The following is an 18,376-nucleotide window of genomic DNA, read 5'->3' as shown; positions in this document are numbered from 1 at the left end:
CTTATATTTGTGCAGCTGGTTCTTTCTGCCTAAGTGCAAAACCTCACATTTGTCCCTAATGAAATTAATTTTGTTAGTTTGGGCCCAGTTCTCCAATTTGCACACATATAATTGAAACTTAATAAACACTGAATGGTACTAGCACTAAAAAAACTGGCAGAAGCAGAAGGATCATTAGTGAAAAGAGAAATACAGCAATCCTGGCTGCCTCTTGTTTCTTTGATGATAATTCACTAAACAATTGAAACTCTTCCTATTTAGAAAAGTTATTTAAGCTTTTTAAAATAGTCTATGCAGTTTGAACTTTTTTGTGGAGGAGAAAAGATGCTTATGCTCGGTTTATCTGGACAAAGCCCTGAAATGTCTTCCCATTTTTTTTTTATCTTGCCCCACAAGCAGCTCATATTTTCCAGTGAGTCTTTCAAATTTCTACTCTTTTAAAAGAAAAGGCTCTGGGATTATTCTGCATCATTGGAAACAGTGCACAGAATCTTCCCTGTCTGCCTACCTTTGTGTTGTGTCATCTTTGCAGCTAAACAGACAGCTGAGAGGGTGGTTATGCTCCATCACTTTACCCTCTATGTTTTTTCTGGACCTGTCTAATTGTTGTGGTAGAAGGAGATTTGGTTGAAGGATCCTACCTTGCCCAGCAAGGCCCATGTGGCACAAACAGGTGGCCTTGCCTTTTTGCTTGGCACCGTGCCACTGAGTGTACTGAAGCTCAATGAAGCAGAGAGAGAGAGAGAGAGAGAGAGAGAGAGAGAGAGAGAGAGAGAGAGATGGGAGCCAAGGCACAGTTGCAACAGTTACTGTTTATGTCAAGGCCTTCTTACCCCCAAGGGACCCATCTTCACATAATCTATAATTATCTCTTCGTTTAATCGCCCCGTCACTTCTGAGGCTCTCCTGGGCACAGGAAGAGGAAAAGCTCATTAAGTGAACCTTTTCTCCTCTCTCCAGCCACCCATAGCTTTTAATTGCTTGGTGTTGTTATTATCTATCAGTGCAACTGGGATCATTTTCATAAGAAAGGGAGGTGGGAGGGAGAGAAGCAGGCACGTGTCCCTGAGGTATGCACTGCAGACAAACCTTTGCTTTCTCAATTATTTATGCCAGCTGAGGTTTTACAAGCTGAATAAATCCATAACTCAAGTTTATTCTGAACAGTCTGGTTCCCCAGGGTGGAAGTGTTGCCCACTTGCCTGCACACTTCTGTGCTGTCCTCAGAGAATAACTAGGACATAACAAGACATGTGTCAGCCAATTGCCCATGCATGAAAGAAGTATGCACAAAATTCAAGATTACCAAGCATTTGAAAAGTCATGGCATAACCACCCCCCTCAATGCAACATGTTTTTTTGACTCTTACAACACAAGGGAATGTAGCCTTTGTTAATACTCTAGCGCCTATCCAGTTAAAATGAAAAGTAAAAATCCACTGTGCTTCTCAGAAAGTAAGAATGCAAGTAAACCCCCTGAAGGCTTCTACAAATGGCAAATTCCTTGACAAATTCCTTTGCCACTCCTGCCCCACCCAACCTTATGACCATGGGGATACAGATCTCTCTCCTTCGGGCTACATCTCTGCTGCTGGGGAAGTAACAATTACCAACACTTAAATCACAAATTGTAATTGACAGCAAAATCAAATTTTCTCCCCGCTACTACCAAAAAGTCCTACAATTGATAGTGTGTGTAATATGACTATTCAATTGTCAGGTATATTTACCAAATGTCTGTGACATCACCATAGCTGTCAACGTTTCCCTTTAAGGGAAATTCCCTTATTTTGAATAGGATTCCTCGCAAGAAAAGGGAAAAGTTAACAGCTATGGAAATCACTCACGCTAACCTTTTTTTCTTTAAAAAGGAGAGCATTTCCCTGCTCTTCCACATAAGTGCATTCTATATACAAAGGCTTAGTTCAAACATAATGCTAATTGAATGTGCAAATATGCGCAGGAGATTGTAGTCTCTTTGCTGCGTACTGTTGTGAGTTAAGCCATGTTTTCCCTCCACCAGACAAACCATGAGCTGCAATCTATCCCTTGATGCCTAAGTAGATTCCTACTGGAGGAAGTGGTCCCAAAATTATTTAGAGCTATACCCAGCAATTTGAATTGTGCTCAGAAACAGGATCAGAATGTAGTAAAACTGTTTTAGCAAATGAGTTGCAATAACCAGTTCTGCTCAAGAGTATGCCTGCAGCATTCTAGAGTAACTGTATTTTCTGAACACGCTTGAGAGGCAACCCCACACAATATGTGTTGCAGTAATCCCACCAAGACCAAACTAAGGCAGGGGTGGGCAGAAGACAGACTGGGATCTACTGGGTAGATCTCTCAGAAATTTCCAGTTGACTGGCAAGAATTTCTGACTCTCAGTTGTTTATTAACAAAATTATTCCTCCTTAAATTGCATTACTGAAATGAAGAAACCTGATGGGGGTGTTAACCACAAGTGGATTTTTGCATGGAAGGACAGAGAGTTCAGTTCTGATGTTCAAAAACAAATCCCTCAATTCAAAATTTTTCAGTGTTATGCCCTTGGCTCCAGCGGTTCTACTGAAAAACACAGGTTGATCCTGCAAGCATGAAAGTTACCCACCTCATAACTGAGGCATGTGTAACTATGGTCAGAATTGGTGCTTACATATCTGAGCCAAGCCACTGCCAAGGAAAAAAAACTGTATATTCTTGACAAAATCATGGAATTTGTCTTAACATACTTAACAATCAGTTGAAGTTTTATAGCACAATCCTAAACAGGTACACTCAGAAGTCTCACTGAGTTCAGTGGAACTTACTCCCAAGTAACGATGTATAGAATTGCAAGCTTCAATCATTGTTGTTTCTGGAATCTGTTAGTTTTAGGTGAAGTTTACAACTGTATGGAAAAAGCTGCTCTTTAAAATTCTGCAGGCCTTTGCGCCTGACCACACGCAGTGACCTCTGGTATTTTCTGCCAAAACAGTTCATTTGTCTCTCAGATCAACTAATCAATTCCAGAGCCATCAATCATTCCAGTTCAGTACTAGTCTAGCTCAGAGTTGGCCAGATGGCTGCCTCTGTTAATGGGATTAATAAAATTCTGATAGATTACATGGCATCAGACTACAAAATATGATAGGGACTATCAAAAATGCTGGAGAAGATTGTGAGGAGAGGGAAGAGACAATAGCCCATCATTTCTTGGCAGTTTAGTTCCCTGTAGCATTCCCAAAACAAGGAAGGAGATCATTACAGTTCCCTCTTCATGCTGCTGCAAAAAACTATCCTTTACTTTTTAATCTGTTCCTTTAGTACTTCTACCTAAAAGGACCACTTTAAAAAAAATCATTTTTGATCAGTTTTGTTCAAGTTTTCACATTCTACTAATCATTTCTCAAATTTGCAATATCCAACTTAACAAAAACACTGCTTAAAAACAGTTGCCACCTAGCTAAAGCACATTGCTATATTTCTGCACAGTTTACAAGGGTGTTTAGTCATTAAATACAGAGTGAGTGAGAGGGTGGGTGGGTGTTTTGTATCTGTATGCAGCTCCTGGTGAGCAGACACTGTTGTTACTTGCATTGTTTAGACATAGGTTGCTGTTTTTCAGAAAGAGAGAAAGGGTACATTATATTGAAAAACATCTTATTTTATTTGAAGTTGAGTGGGAAAAACACACACACACACCCCAAAAATCAGGAGCAGGCAACATATTTAGTATCAATGGTCCGATTAAAGTTCATTATGAGCCAGTAGTCTGCAGGTATCAGCACATTCCTACAAATGGATACTTGGAAGTAAGTACTGTTGAGTTCAATGAGACTTATCTCCAAGTGAAAGTACATAGAACTATAGCCTAATTTCTATAGCAGTTTAGCTGGTTTTACACTTACACACACATACACACACACACCCTGCTTACAGATTATTGGACAGATGACTTTTCTACAATATTACATAATTCATTCCCTCAGGGCACCAAATCCAGACGCCATCACAGAGAGGCATTTTCAGCAGTTTGTTTGTGTTTCCTTTCATTAAGGTTCAGCAAAATTTGAAATAGAGGGTAAAATCCAACAGCATCCATTTGCCAGTGGAAACGACACTGCTGGTGGAATGATTTTTCCTTCCCCCCACAGCTCCTGGCATGCCCAGAAGATCTACTCTGGAGCAGATGGGTGGGGGGCTGGCTTCATGCAATGGTGGATGTTGCTCAGAACTTAGCATGCAGGGCAATGGTAGACAGAAGAACCAAGAGTCAGGTGGGACTGAAAAATATTGGGGCTGGGTGAGGTATTAATATCTTTATTAGGCACAGTGCTTTAGTGTTTTCAAAGTGTATGACATACACAAAAACATTCAGTAGCCAGCCTTGCTACTTCATTGGAGATTTCGCTGGTGTGAGATCTGAAAGCAGCACATACTCTTTTCCATTACACTATGCCAGTTCTCTGATCAGAAAATTAATGTATTTTTGAACTATTTTAATTGGTTGTTTAATAGTTAACATTTGATTTGATATAAATATCAAAGTGAGAATTGAACAACCAAATAGGTGGCGAATACATGCATACTGCAAACCTCAAATATTTTTAAAGAGGTTGGCCCCTTGAAAAAACATTATGTCACTAGTTCAAAATCTTACAACTAACACAACAAATTTTGGCTTCTCTTTATTCCCAGTATTAATCATTTAACAGTTTTCTCTCACATGTCTCATCTCTCATGCCAGACCTATCAAGGAAAATAAAAACGGGTAATTTGAAAAAGAACACTGAGTTCTGATTTAAATCAGAGACATATTTTTAAAACTATAGTGAATTTGTTTTAAAATAACTAAGTTTGAAATGAAGTGTTAATTTAATATAAACACATTAAAACCTACACTTAACCTCTATCAACTTCTTCAAGCTATCAAAACAAATTAGAAAAATAGTGGGGGAAATACCTACTTTTTGAGGTCATTATAAATGGGGCAAAGAGAGCATTACTGATATTGAGGCTTGATGCTGAGACCAGAAATTAGCAAGCAACCACCAATGTTTTTGTGGGCAAGAAACTAGTATTTTAGTTTAGTGATTTTGGTTTAAAAATCAGTTTATCTGGGTAGTATGAATCCAAAAGCTAAAAATGAAAGGGCATTTGGTTTCGAACAGCACCCAGAGGCCTACACAAAAATATCGGGGTAGATGGCATATGATGAAAATACAATACATACAAATAATATATACTTTAACTGGTTTAGAACTAATCCAAATCCTGTCTTTTATTTTGTTTATAGGATTATGGAGCTAAAACTACTTGAAGCTTAGCATCCAGTAGTGAAAAGGTGGCAAAAGAATAACATGTCAATATGATATGGTTCACATAATTTTTACGTTTGGTTCATGAGTTCAACATCTCAAGGGCTTCATGTGACACTTAACCAGAAAGAAATGAGATAGGATCAAAGGAGCTTGAGGGGTGGTATTTTTCAGGTAGCTTACTAAAGTTAAAGAGCATGGGTTATATTACAGTGGTGCCTCGCAAGACGAAAAGAATCCGTTCCGCGAGTCTCTTCGTCTAGCGGTTTTTTCGTCTTGCGAAGCAAGCCCATTAGCGGCTTAGCGGATTAGCGCTATTAGCGGCTTTTAGCGGCTTAGCGGATAAGCGGCTTAGAAAAAGGGGGGAAAGTCGGAAAAACTCGCAAGACATTTTCGTCATGCGAAGCAAGCCCATAGGGAAATTCGTCTTGCGAAGCACCTCCAAAACGGAAAACCCTTTCGTCTAGCGGGTTTTTCGTCTTGTGAGGCATTCGTCTTGCAGGGCACCACTGTATATCCTATAGTGGTTTTGTGGTAACTAAAAGCACTTTGACTTCTACAAGATAGGGCACTTGATTTTCCCCTACTCCCCCTACAATGCTTTGCACTGCCCAAAATGCTCCCGAAGGCTGCATGACTCTCTGGAACAGTGTGATATCATCATCATCATCATCATCATCCTGCCTTTCATCCAAAGATCCCAAGGTGGTTCACAATAGAAAATGGGTGCATATAGGTAGGGGAGATTAGTGAAAACCAGATGGTCTGTCTTGCGTGCACAAAAGTGCTTTCTGCTAGTACAAAACCACCATCAGAAACAGCCCCAAAGATTGCACTCCCACTAAAAGGTATTAGTATAGCAAAGCTAGGAAGATGGCATTTTGTCCCATTTTTACTGCTGTGAATAGTCATTCATCTGTTCTTGCATACAGTTTAGCACTGCATAAAACTGGGAGGCCTACATGGGAGGCAACTGGTTCAGCATTCTTGTGCCAGACAAAAACATTTTTGTTTTCCTGGGCATTTTGGAACCACCAATGATTGGATGTTTTTCTGATTATGTTTATAAATATTTTTATGTCTTTTTACTGTATTACAGCATTTTGTTTCTGTAAATTATTCCTGTAAATTGCTGTGGGACATTCTGTTGTGGGAAGTGAAGTATAAATTCAAAAAACTAACTACCGTATATACTCGAGTATAAGCCGACCCGAATATAAGCCGAGGCACCTAATTTTAGCACAAAAAACTGGGGAAACTTACTGACTCAAGTATAAGTCAGTTCACCACACCACAAACCTGGTGGTGGTGGTGGCAGCGGCCGAGGAAGAACAAGCAGCCTGAAAGGGCTGCTTTCGGGCTGCTCGTTCCTCCTCCGCCGCCGCTGACAGTGGCAAAGATAGTGGAGGAGGAAGCAGCAGCAGCCCAAAAAGGCTCCTTTCAGGCAACTCGTCCCACCGCCACCACCTCTGCCACTCACAAGAGCAGGCATAGGAGCCACGGTTGGGAGAGGCACAGCACAGCTTAGCACCTCTCCCAACCGCAGCTCCTGTGCCTGCCCTTGCAAGAGGTGGGTGGCAGTGGCGGAACCAGCGGTGAGAAAGGGCTCCTTTCGGGCCGTTCGTCCCTCCGCCGCCACTGCCCACCTTACTCAACTATACGTCCAGGGGGGGTTTTCAGCATAAAAAATGTGCTGAAAATGACGGTTTATACTCAAGTATATACGGTAACTACGGTAACTAACTTTTACCTTTGGCTTTTCACTGCCTTTTGGACCCACTGTTAACAATTCCTTTGTGGGGCTGTGTAAAGACAACTAAAAATAACACTTTTATGTTTGAGGCAGTGGGCTCTAATTCATGAAAGTTTATGGCACAATAAATCTAATACTCTCTGTTGTTCTTGTGAGTCAAATATCTTACTCTAGTGGATGCTAAGTTTGCTTCTTGACAAAAGGACAGCCAGATAGATGATCCTGAGTCTTAGCCAATCTTCCCATTTTCTCATTTTGAAGCTACAGTGCCCAAGAATACTGTTGATGGGCCTGCTTACTTAAATGTACAATCATGATCTACAGCTACAGAATAGATAATTGAAAAAAGTCACTTTGTTGTGATCAGAACACTGGGTGATAGAAGTCCGGATGACTGGGCAGTGGGACAAATTAGGAGTGTTCAGGGGATTGTTTCACATGGTACATGGCTAAGGCCACCTAATTTTAGCCACATCTGCAACCTCTTATGACACATTTGTGAGAAACTTTCCAAAATAATTGCTCTCTGGTCTGCTCTGGGCACTGTAGTTCAAGCTGGAGTTGTTCAATGTGGCCTCTTGCCATATATGCCACTTCAACTAGTTTAAGCTTCAGAAGCTGACAGTCAGTTTGAAGTGGATACAATCACATGCAGTTCAGATCATGCCTTCTGTAGCTCACTAAGGCTGCAATCCTAGGAGATGTGGAAAAATCTGAAGGCAGTAAAATTGCTTTGTTCTATACCTGGTCAAGTTCAAGCCTGAATTCCACTGTCCACTTCAGAGATGTGAATTTCTCCCGTTCCATTGACTATTCTTCCACGGCCCAAAGGATTGCAGTCTAAAAGCATTTGATTAAGACTGGTAGAATGTGTTTGTAATGGTACGGGGGTATTAAATTTTCTATTATGGAAAGATGGCCTAGATTTTACTATACGTAAGCAGTTGCTTCAAATATACAACACACTCAAGTGAACATATTTTGCTGTGGATGAACCCTCCTATTACTGCTTAGACTGAAAATCTTCTAGCCTGAAGAAAAATCGCTGAGCACATGACTGCAGAAGAACTCCAGTCACCCCAAAATTTCATCCTTCATCCACCCATTTAAATCTGGCTCTCAGTTTTTACATACAATGGTGTAGGACCATCTTTATAAAATTATCTGCAGTTGTTCTTCCCTTGTTTTTCAACATTTATATTACAACTTCAAGAAAATAAATGTAACGAAGATCTGGAAATAAAGGGGAAACTCTCATAAAGATATTAATGGTTCCATTCATACTATTACCATTAGAATATATCAGAACATGGATCATACACACCAGGCCACCTTCCTTCAATATTCATAGTACCCTCTTCAACAGTTGCCCTTCCTCACAATATCTCCATTTGCTAAAATCATTAAATGCACATTGATCTGTACTTAAAGGGCTAGCTATCAATCCTTGGACTCCACAGAAGTGGTCTTGAAGTAAATAAGCCTGAGACATCTGCAAGACGAATCAAAACATGAAGCTAATGAATAAGTTTTTTTATTGTAATAATGTTGCAATGGTGTTTCAAGGTTTTTCCCATTATTGTGCTATTTCTACCACTACCTGTGAAAAGGTGTTGCACATAATGTTTCAATGGTGAATTTTGGAGGCAATTCACATTTAGGAGGATAGAAAAGGGAGCGATTAACCAGCTAAAAAAAAATAAGTCAGTTGACTGTGCCGCTATTTTGCCTTTGTTAGTTCAAAACAACATGTGTGTTTTGTGTGCTAGCAACACTGATACTTCTGTAAGAACTCCAGTATGTTTTCACATTGGATGGGGCACCACATTCTGAGATTCCTGCACTGCAGGGGGTTGAACTAGTTTACCCTTGGGGTCACTCTTTCAACTCTATAATTTGATTATTCTAGATCTTCCATTTCCTGGCATCCCTTACTTCACCACAACTTTCATATAGCACAGGCATGTCCAAAGTCTGTTTTGGGGGCAGAATTTGGCCCACTGGTCGGTTTAATCTGACCCCTGTTGCAGTTTATTTCCTGAGGTAAAATCCTAAAAAAAAACCTCAACAACATCAAACCTAAAAAAAGCTTACTGGCCCTTCGGTTGGCCCTCATGGCCCTTCACTTCATCAAATCTGGCCCTCTTTGAAAAAAGTTTGGACACCACTGATATAGCATCAACACAGATTTCTCAGTTTAGTTCCTTTTACATTTTTATTTCTAATGCTGACCTCAATTAGTAACCTTAATTTTTCATTGTAAGTTTTAAAATATGTTACCTTTATTCACTTTGGCCGGCAATATTGATTGTGCATCTTCAACCATAAACTTTAAAACAACAGTTCTGCTAAATGAGATTGCAACACAAACCACCATGTGTTCAATCAGAAGTAAATTCAACAATATTAGTGGGAATTACTCTCAGCTGGAGCATTAGCTATTAACATTCAGGTGCAAAAAGGCTTTTGAATACAGCTTATAAATGAAAATGGAGTCCCAATGTTAACTTCCTTACAGTACCTATCCAGTATTTTCCAGGGAAATAACGTAAAAGGTTTTTGGTAAGTATTAAAAAATTGAACAGTAATTGAAACACAGAAACATACACTCACCCTCCCCAAACATTTCACACCAGGGAAAAAATAGTACCTGGCAGCAATACCGACAGCTACTGATTTAAATTATTAGGGAGCCTAGAAAGTTCGTTCCTGCCATTTATTATCTGACTGGAGAGGCACTATCGTTTTTGTTGCTATTCTAAACAAACACGGAATGAAAATGAAGCCATGAAAATATACCTGATGGTTTCTTCTTGATACAGTGAGCTGACAACTGGGCCTCCAAACCCAGCTTTTCCCTCCTTTCCTTTCTTTTCTGCTATCTGAAATAACAAACATTAAAATATCAGTTCTCCAACTGTCACACAAAGAACACAAGAAGAAAGCACAGTCACCACTGCATGAAGAAGGTGGAGAAAGACTGATAGAAACAGTGATATTCTGTGCATATTCAAATAGAAATTATTTGAACACAAGTGGGAATATTGTTCCCAAACAGAAAACAGTTACTTTGCTATACTCACTTCATCACTTAAGCCAGCAGTGAGGTGGGCATCCTTATTCCAATTTTCAGATGTCTCTTGACATTTTGTGCGGACAGGCTAGTTGTTTAAACTTTTTCAAGCTGAGCCATACATGTTTATAACTATTTTGTATTGTTTTTTATTAGATTTTATGTTTTATTGCTTATTTTGTTGAACACTGCTTTAATATTTTACATGAGGCAAGGAAAAATGGCGGGTGCCACGGTGGCACATAGCTCCTGATGGCAGCCAGCATCAACTGTGCTGCCTGGTTGGTTCCCAGGCCGCCAGAACTGCCGCCGCCACTGGAGGCAGTGCGGGGGTGCCTGGTGTGTCAGCCGGGGTAGCCGCCAGAACCTGCCCCCCAGCAACGACCTTGGCTGAGCTGGGACCGAGAATACCTGGCCAATGGCCCAACAGAGCCAACCCAAAGAAAAAAGGAGCCCCGACCATTGTTGCCACTGTTGCCGCTGACGCCAAAGGGAAAGAGGAGAGATAGGAGAGTACCAGGGAGGCCGTGACAAATCGCACGGCCAAGCCCTGGCCCGACTCGAGCCTACCTCCCTGGCAGCTAGCGTGCCAAGAGCACGCCGGGGGCCAGAGGGAGGCCACGCGATAGAGGACACCCCGGAAGAGAAGAGAGTGCAGCATGCCTCCCCCATCTTGCTGGAAAATATATTTTAATAATATTCAACCCCCCCTCTTTTTTTCTTTCTTTTTTTTGAGGCCCACTGCCGCTACAGCCATCTTTTATTTTTTAAATCTTAATTTCCTTTATTTTAAAAAATATTTCTTAAATATACGTCCCCAGTTTTTTACCTCAAATTTCTCCCTTAAGAATTAAAATGGCAGCGCCCAGAGGAGAGCCCTGAATCAGCACAGGCCACTTCCTGGGATCGCCGCTTCACCCCCCATGAGGGGGCAGTGTACACATTCAAACAAACAAACAAACAAACAAACAAACAAACAAACAAAGGTGCTTGCTGAAAGCAAAAGAAATGAGTATTTTAGCCACATTCCCAAATCAGCTACTTCTGGAAAATCAAGTTACTGTGTTCCTGCAGTCAGTTCTAATGCTGACCTATGCGCCCATCTCTGCAAATCTGCAATGTTGTATGATTACTTGTTCAGAAGTAAAATGGAGTAAGAAGTTCTAGATGCACTTTCCCCCTCTTGATCAGCTTGAATAACCCCCAATTGTATAAAGAAACCGAAGAATGAACAAGTTACAAGTTTGGTACTGAAGAATAATTCATCATACAAACAAGCCCTCAGAGATATAAATTATTACGCAGCTGTATAGGGGACTGCTGAAGGGACGCGAGTGGCACTGTGGGTTAAACCACAGAGCCTTGGGCTTGCCGATCAGAAGGTCGGCAGTTTGAATCCCTGCGATAGGGTGAGCTCCCGTTGCTCGGTCCCAGCTCCTGCCAACCTAGCAGTTCGAAAGCACATCAGAGTGCAAGTAGATAAATAGGTACCGCTTTGGCGGGAAGGTAAATGGCGTTTCCGTGCACTGCTGGCCACATGACCCAGAAGCTGTACGCCGGCTCCCTCGGCGAATAAAGCGAGATGAGCACCGCAACCCCAGAGTCGGCCACGACTGGACCTAATGGTCAGGGGTCCCTTTACATTTACCTATAGGGGACTGCCTATTGTACCAGGCCAGGCCAGGCATGTATGCTCTGAATGGAAGCCACTCTCCAACAGTGCTTCTGACCTTGAGTCGAATGTGCTTCAGGTTGAGTGTTTTCGGGTTGCGCTCCACGGCGACCTGGAAGTAACGGAGCGCGTTACTTCCGGGTTTCGCCGCTCGCGCAGTCGCTCAAAATGACGTCACGCGCATGCCGGAAGTGGCGAAACGCGACCCGCGCAAGCTCAGATGTGTCGTTGCGTCTTACGTTCCATTCAGGATGTGAATGGGGCTCCAAAACAGGTCCCGTTCACATCCCGAGGTACCACTGTAATTGGACTTTTCAAGGACTGAACCTGGGACCTTCTGCATGCAAGCCATGTGCTTCAGCATTGTACTATGTCCCACTCTATAGTATATTCCTTCTCAAATGTATAGCACACAAGATATCCCAAGAGAAACTGTGTACTCATGGCATCAGTTCCCAGGTGTAATGGCTACTTAGAGGACTTGTCTACACTGGACTCCCTCTTTTTGATTTGACCATCATTGTGCCTTACACGATGTCAGACTGAATCTCCATCGAAAACAGAACTGTCAGTTCCAATTTGCAGCCTCTCTGCTCTCAAAGATCTCAGGCAAAGATCTTTCCCAGCTCTGAGAGCTAAGATCTCTAACTAGAGATGCCAAAGATTAAGCCTGGTAGAGGAAACGACCAATTTAGACACATCCAATTGATGCGTGATCGCACCCATGCACACTGGAAGTGTCCGAAAAAGGGGGAAGAGCAGGGGAGGGGCATAATGGGATTATGCACGCTCCCCTGTTGCACACGATGATCTGGAACACAACCCCCATGCAAACTGGGGGTTGCCTGTACATGCAAAGCCTGAACTCTTCCATCAAACTATCTATGCCCCCTCCCCAAAACGGGTCAATCTCTTCCTACTACGCCTCTCAATGTGTTTGAGCTTTTCCCTTGAACTTTCATGTTTTGTTTTATTATCATTTATTTGGTCTGCCAATATACCCCTGCTCTGCTCAGCACATGGCATGCTATGGTCTGGACAACCTCTAACTCAATGCCCTCTTCAATAAGAGCACACCTGTGACTTTACTATGAATGGCATGACTCATCTAGACTCCACAGTCCTGCGAAACCCTCTTCCATTCCTGTATTCCTGGAAGAGATTAAGCTAATAAAATTGATCTGGAACTGGGCAGAACATATAGATTCACTCAAAACAAGTACAGCAAAGTGTTCCCATTACTGGCTTAATACAGTGTATTTTTCAATAAAAGGAGCAGCTTTATTCAGGATACAATCAGATCCTGACTAGCTGTCATTGGCAATGGTGCTCCAGAGGGCTACATGTTTGAAAGCTGTATTCCAAATGGAATGAAAATGCAGGGAGTGGTATTTTCTAACATCATTAATTCACTTCTGCCTCTCTTTTCCCCCCTCTTCTTATTCCTTTATACACAATGTCAAGAAATATACTTCCAAATTGTTGTCAAGCATAAAAGAGGTGCCACGTATCCCAGATCAGAGGTTAACATATAATGACAGACACATTAAATACACTGTCCAATGCCTCCACAACCATTTTAGCTCAATCTTCTCTTTTTAAAAGACAGCAACTCAAACACAATTATAGGCTCTAACAGAATTAAAATCAAATCATGATTGAACAATCAAATATTTGAAGAGGATGGCTATAATGCAAAGCATTATATAAAGGAAGAAAACCTCAGTAACTCAAGCATTTCCTTAAAGGTTCTCTGTACTCTTAACATGAAGTCTGTATCCACTGATGAATTAAATACAGAGTTTTTCAAAATGCGTCTTCAGGAATCCTGAGGTTCCTCAGAACCACTCAGTGGCAAAATAAATGCATACGTATGCCTCTTTCAGCAAAGTAGTTCTGAGATATATTACATGAATTATATAAGAACCAGTCTGTCTTCCGAACAATACACTCAAGTGAAACCAGTTAAAATGATAAAATTTTGTTCTCTTCCTTGATTAGAAGATTTAAGAATGCCACAGCACTCAACAATGAACACACGTAAGAAGATATGCAAGGTCTTCTGAGAATTAGTCTTTACCTTCCTTCTTGATTAACTGTTCTTCTATAGTAATCCTACTAAAACATGATTCCACAATGAAGCAAAGTAGTTTGTTTCAAGCAGACTGAATAAAAACATCTTGTATTCATACAAATAATACCCATTAGATGTGGACATTAGGGTAAAATGAAACAGAACAGAACAATGTAAGGTGTGGTGAACCACTGACCCTCAAGCATTTTTCCGGTCTCCAAGACTTTGCTGGCAATGACATGTGCAGCACTGGCAGAAAATAAAAATAAAACATTGAACTGAATGTCCCAACTGCAGCTCTTTTAATGGGTGGCTTCTTTATCCACCACAGTGGGGATGCAAATCACCCAACCCCTACTCATCAGTTGATTGAGCAGGGATTGGTGGTTATCATTCCCAATGCTGGGTGATTTAAACCTGTCCACCCAGTCCAGTTGATTGATGAACTGATAAATGGAGAAGAAATGTAGTAACATCAATAAAAAAAATTCTACTATGGCAATATCAGAAGACTGTTAGCATTCATTCATTAGTGGTCATTATTTTACTGCAAATAATAGAAACTAAGAAAACCACGTCTGTCAGTTAAATAGGGAAGAGCTAGTTTTTTGTTGATATTAAACAGTAGAACTAAGATTCTTTGCATAATTTGACTGAACAGGAAGAGGAAGATGAAAACCCTCCTAAAGTTTCAGGTACCCTTTCCCCTTCCTTTCTATCCCGGTGTCATGACCCGGCTCTCCTTTAGGAACCAAATTTGACCAGGCACTAATTGTGTTTGACAGTCACAATTACATGCCAGGGTGGAGATCTGAAGTTGGTTAATTGTGTGTGCTGTAATTGCTTCTACCTCTCCTTTGCTAGTTAAAGCCAATGCAGAGAGAGAGAGAGAGAGAGAGAGAGAGAGAGAGAATGCACCACCTTGGAAATCAGGTGGCCCAAGTTTGCAGTCTCTAAAATAAGGGGATACACACCTGTCTTTATTAGGAGAACATGGACACAACAATACAGAGTGTTTCTTTGACAGGATAGTTAATGAGGCATGAAATGAGTGTCATTCCAAAGGGCTTTATCTGTAGGTAACACTGCTGCACTTCACACTACCACATCCTGAATGCCTAAAACAGTGTTGATTTCCCCATAAAAGCATCCTCCTTTATTAAAATGTGGGTACATCTTAGAGTACTTGACACTTTTTATAGAATAAGACATCAGTTTACATGTAAACATGATAAAAAATAAGCATGCTCACAGAAAGGCTTCCATTTTAGACTCCTTCTGTGTATCCACCTCTTACAAAAGGATATTGTACCTTGGTCACAGACCTCTATTAGCCTCTATCAAAAACATCCCATTTTAATATTCTGTTCTCAGCAGCAGTCCTTGGCTCCAGTGAAAAGCCACACCAAGTGACTGGGCAAGAATTAATACTTGGAATGATTTCAAAAGACCAATGAAGAACCGTACATTTTCAGCAAACTGTCCTTTCAACTATTTAAGCCATTCAATGAGCTACAGCTCCAATTTATTACAGTTAAAATTCTCACAATAGTTTCCATTTTAAAATTTGATAAAGCAAATCGGATGTGTGTGTACTCTTACACCTGCCTGCCAAATATTATTAAAATACGAATGACTTCCTGAAAGAGTTTTTGAAAGTTTGCTTTCATTCCTTGTGTCCTAAGCCCCAGTAAAATATATTTTCCCCTTTTACTTAAGGGCCCAACAAAGTATTTTTGGAACTTACATTTCCGCAATTATGTTATTTCATTCTTATCCTGCCCTTTCTCTATGGTTCATGCACATGCACACATACTTTATCCTCACAGCAACCCTGCGGGCCCAAGGTTCCCCAGTGAGCTCTACCGCTGAGTGGAAATTTGAACCCAGGTATCAGAAGTCTTAAAGGTAAAGGTAAAGGTACCCCTGCCCGTACGGGCCAGTCTTGACAGACTCTGGGGTTGTGCGCCCATCTCACTCAAGAGGCCAGGGGCCAGCGCTGTCCGGAGACACTTCCGGGTCACGTGGCCAGCGTGACATCGCTGCTCTGGCCAGAGCCAGAGCCAGAGCTGCACACGGAAACGCCGTTTACCTTCCCGCTGGTAAGCGGTCCCTATTTATCTACTTGCACCCGGAGGTGCTTTCGAACTGCTAGGTTGGCAGGCGCTGGGACCGAGCAGCGGGAGCGCACCCCGCCACAGGGATTTGAACTGCCGACCTTTCGATCGGCAAGCCCTAGGCGCTGAGGCTTTAACCCACAGCGCCACCTGCGTCTTAGAAGTCTTAGAGAGAAGCTATTCACTATGCTGCAAGCACCATGTTCAACACTGCCAGCATTTGGGGGCAATAAAGTCTGGGTGCAAGCTATAGTACTTCAGGTTCTTATATAGAAGACTTTAAAAAAAAAAAAGCATGCTGCTTATTGTATATTGCAAAAAAACCTATTCTGCTTGAACTATCCTCAAAAATCAGCAAACACTAGGCCAATTGCACATCATTCTACTAAACCACCCCAGACAACCTCAGGGGAAAGGGGGAGGGTTATACCTGGTATATTCAGGATCACCCCCCCAAAAAAATGCCTTGTTTTCAGGCTCAGCAACCATGGAAAGGCAAGAGTGCCAGATCTTTCTACCACCGCACCACCCACAGAGGGAGGACTGAAGCATCCAACAGTTGCTTAGCTGTTCTGCCCAGGACTGCTCTCTAAATGTAAGAGAAATTTAAGATAAAAACCATGCAAGCTGGTATCTAACAGAAAGAAAGAACTTCCAGGAAAGGTCCTATCCTGTGCAAATCTGTTTATTAATTATTAATTATTATTATTTTTAGTTTTATTATTACATCATGTCAGTTTAAACTCCAGTAGCTGGTCTGGCAGTAATTTATTTCAATCAACTGCTAGAATGAAGATGACTGCCCTGTCATAAATAAAAGTTAAGAGTCCATAAATTTAAAGAGACATAAAATCAAAAACTAACAAATAGCCTATAAACCCAGGCCAATTTTTTAAAAAAATATATATATTAAAGAGAGCAACCTCCATGTGCAGTTTTATTTATATTAATTGCAAAAAGACATTTCATTCTTTTCTTGCTATATGGAACCTATGGTTTGAGATGGCCCTCAGAAGAAACTAGGAAACAGTTGAGCAGTGCTACTGGTGTTTATGGGTAAAGGTAAAGGTAAAGGTACCCCTGCCCGTACGGGCCAGTCTTGACAGACTCTGGGGTTGTGCGCCCATCTCACTCAAGAGGCCAGGGGCCAGCGCTGTCCGGAGACACTTCCGGGTCACGTGGCCAGCGTGACATTGCTGCTCTGGCGAGCCAGAGCCGCACACAGAAACGCCGTTTACCTTCCCGCTGGTAAGCGGTCCCTATTTATCTACTTGCACCCGGAGGTGCTTTCGAACTGCTAGGTTGGCAGGCGCTGGGACCGAGCAGCGGGAGCGCACCCCGCCGCAGGGATTCGAACCGCCGACCTTTCGATCAGCAAGCCCTAGGTGCTGAGGCTTTAACCCACAGCGCCACCTGCGTCCCTTGGTGTTTATGGGTACTTCAGTGCAAATTGTGACTGCAGTAGAGGGGGAAATGTCAGTCATTTGTCAAATTAGTTAACCTATTCGAGTGGTGGGAAAGAAAGAAATAGCCCTTCTAATGTTGTGACACATAGTGCATCTGACAATTTTGCTTGACAGAATGAGATCTGTAAGGCAACTGATAACTCCAGCATAGAACACCAGGTAAAAAGAATAGTTGCTACAACATGCTTATTGATACAGGGCCACAACAGAAACCATTCCGGTAACATTTTAAATTTAAAATTCCATTCAACCTTAATTCAATGACAGATCATTCGCATGAAAGGATCATATCCAACCCAGATCATGGAGAGATCTTGTCAGAGGAAGAGGCTTGGGGGGCTCCTGCAGGGAACGCCACACCAACTGAAGACACTGAGTAGTGTTTCTCAAACTTGGGTCTCCATTTGTTGTTGGACTACAGCTCCCATCATCCCTGACTACTGGTCCTGCTAGCTAGGGATGACGGGGGTTGTAGTCCAACAGTACCTGGAGACCAAGGTTGAGAAACATTGATATGGAGGAATCCACAGTAATTCAAAGGTGGGCTGAAGAGCCCTATCTCAGGGATGCCTCACCTAGCACCCAATAATTCCTCTCACTCCATCTTGAGCCCTGCCCACCCCATCACCGATGCCTTATGAGCAAAGGCAGCACCATAACGCAACCAGAAGCCCAGAGTCCCTGGAGGAGCACCCATTTGGCTGCCAGACAGCTCCAACGCTACTCCGGAGGAGGAGATTCAACAGCAGGCAATGACTCCACCGAGGACTAGGAAGAGAAGCTGGTTGTGAGATATAGTCCAATGAAATGGACCAGCTCTTCATATAGTCCAATGAAATGGACCAGCTCACGAAACAGTGGGAAAATGAACCTATTGGGTGTGTCCTGAAATTTGCATGATCGTCAAATGTATCTCACAATCCA

The 18,376-nt window shown here is 41.9% G+C and overlaps 1 protein-coding gene across 1 annotated transcript in view; it reads right to left on the bottom strand.

Annotated features, from left to right (window-relative positions):
• Positions 1 to 18,376, bottom strand: part of ACBD6 (acyl-CoA binding domain containing 6) — a 100,439-nt gene that overhangs the window by 63,317 nt on the left and 18,746 nt on the right. Inside the window, exon 4 of the mRNA XM_079981700.1 lies at positions 9,850 to 9,932. Within this exon, the coding sequence (XP_079837826.1) occupies positions 9,850 to 9,932 (83 nt within the window). The remainder of the gene's footprint in view (positions 1 to 9,849; positions 9,933 to 18,376) is intronic.

Source organism: Podarcis cretensis (assembly GCF_951804945.1).
Source record: "Podarcis cretensis genome assembly, chromosome: 6".
Lineage (NCBI taxonomy): Eukaryota > Metazoa > Chordata > Lepidosauria > Squamata > Lacertidae > Podarcis > Podarcis cretensis.
Note: the sequence above shows the minus strand (reverse complement) of the source record. Positions and strands in the feature narration are given on the sequence as shown.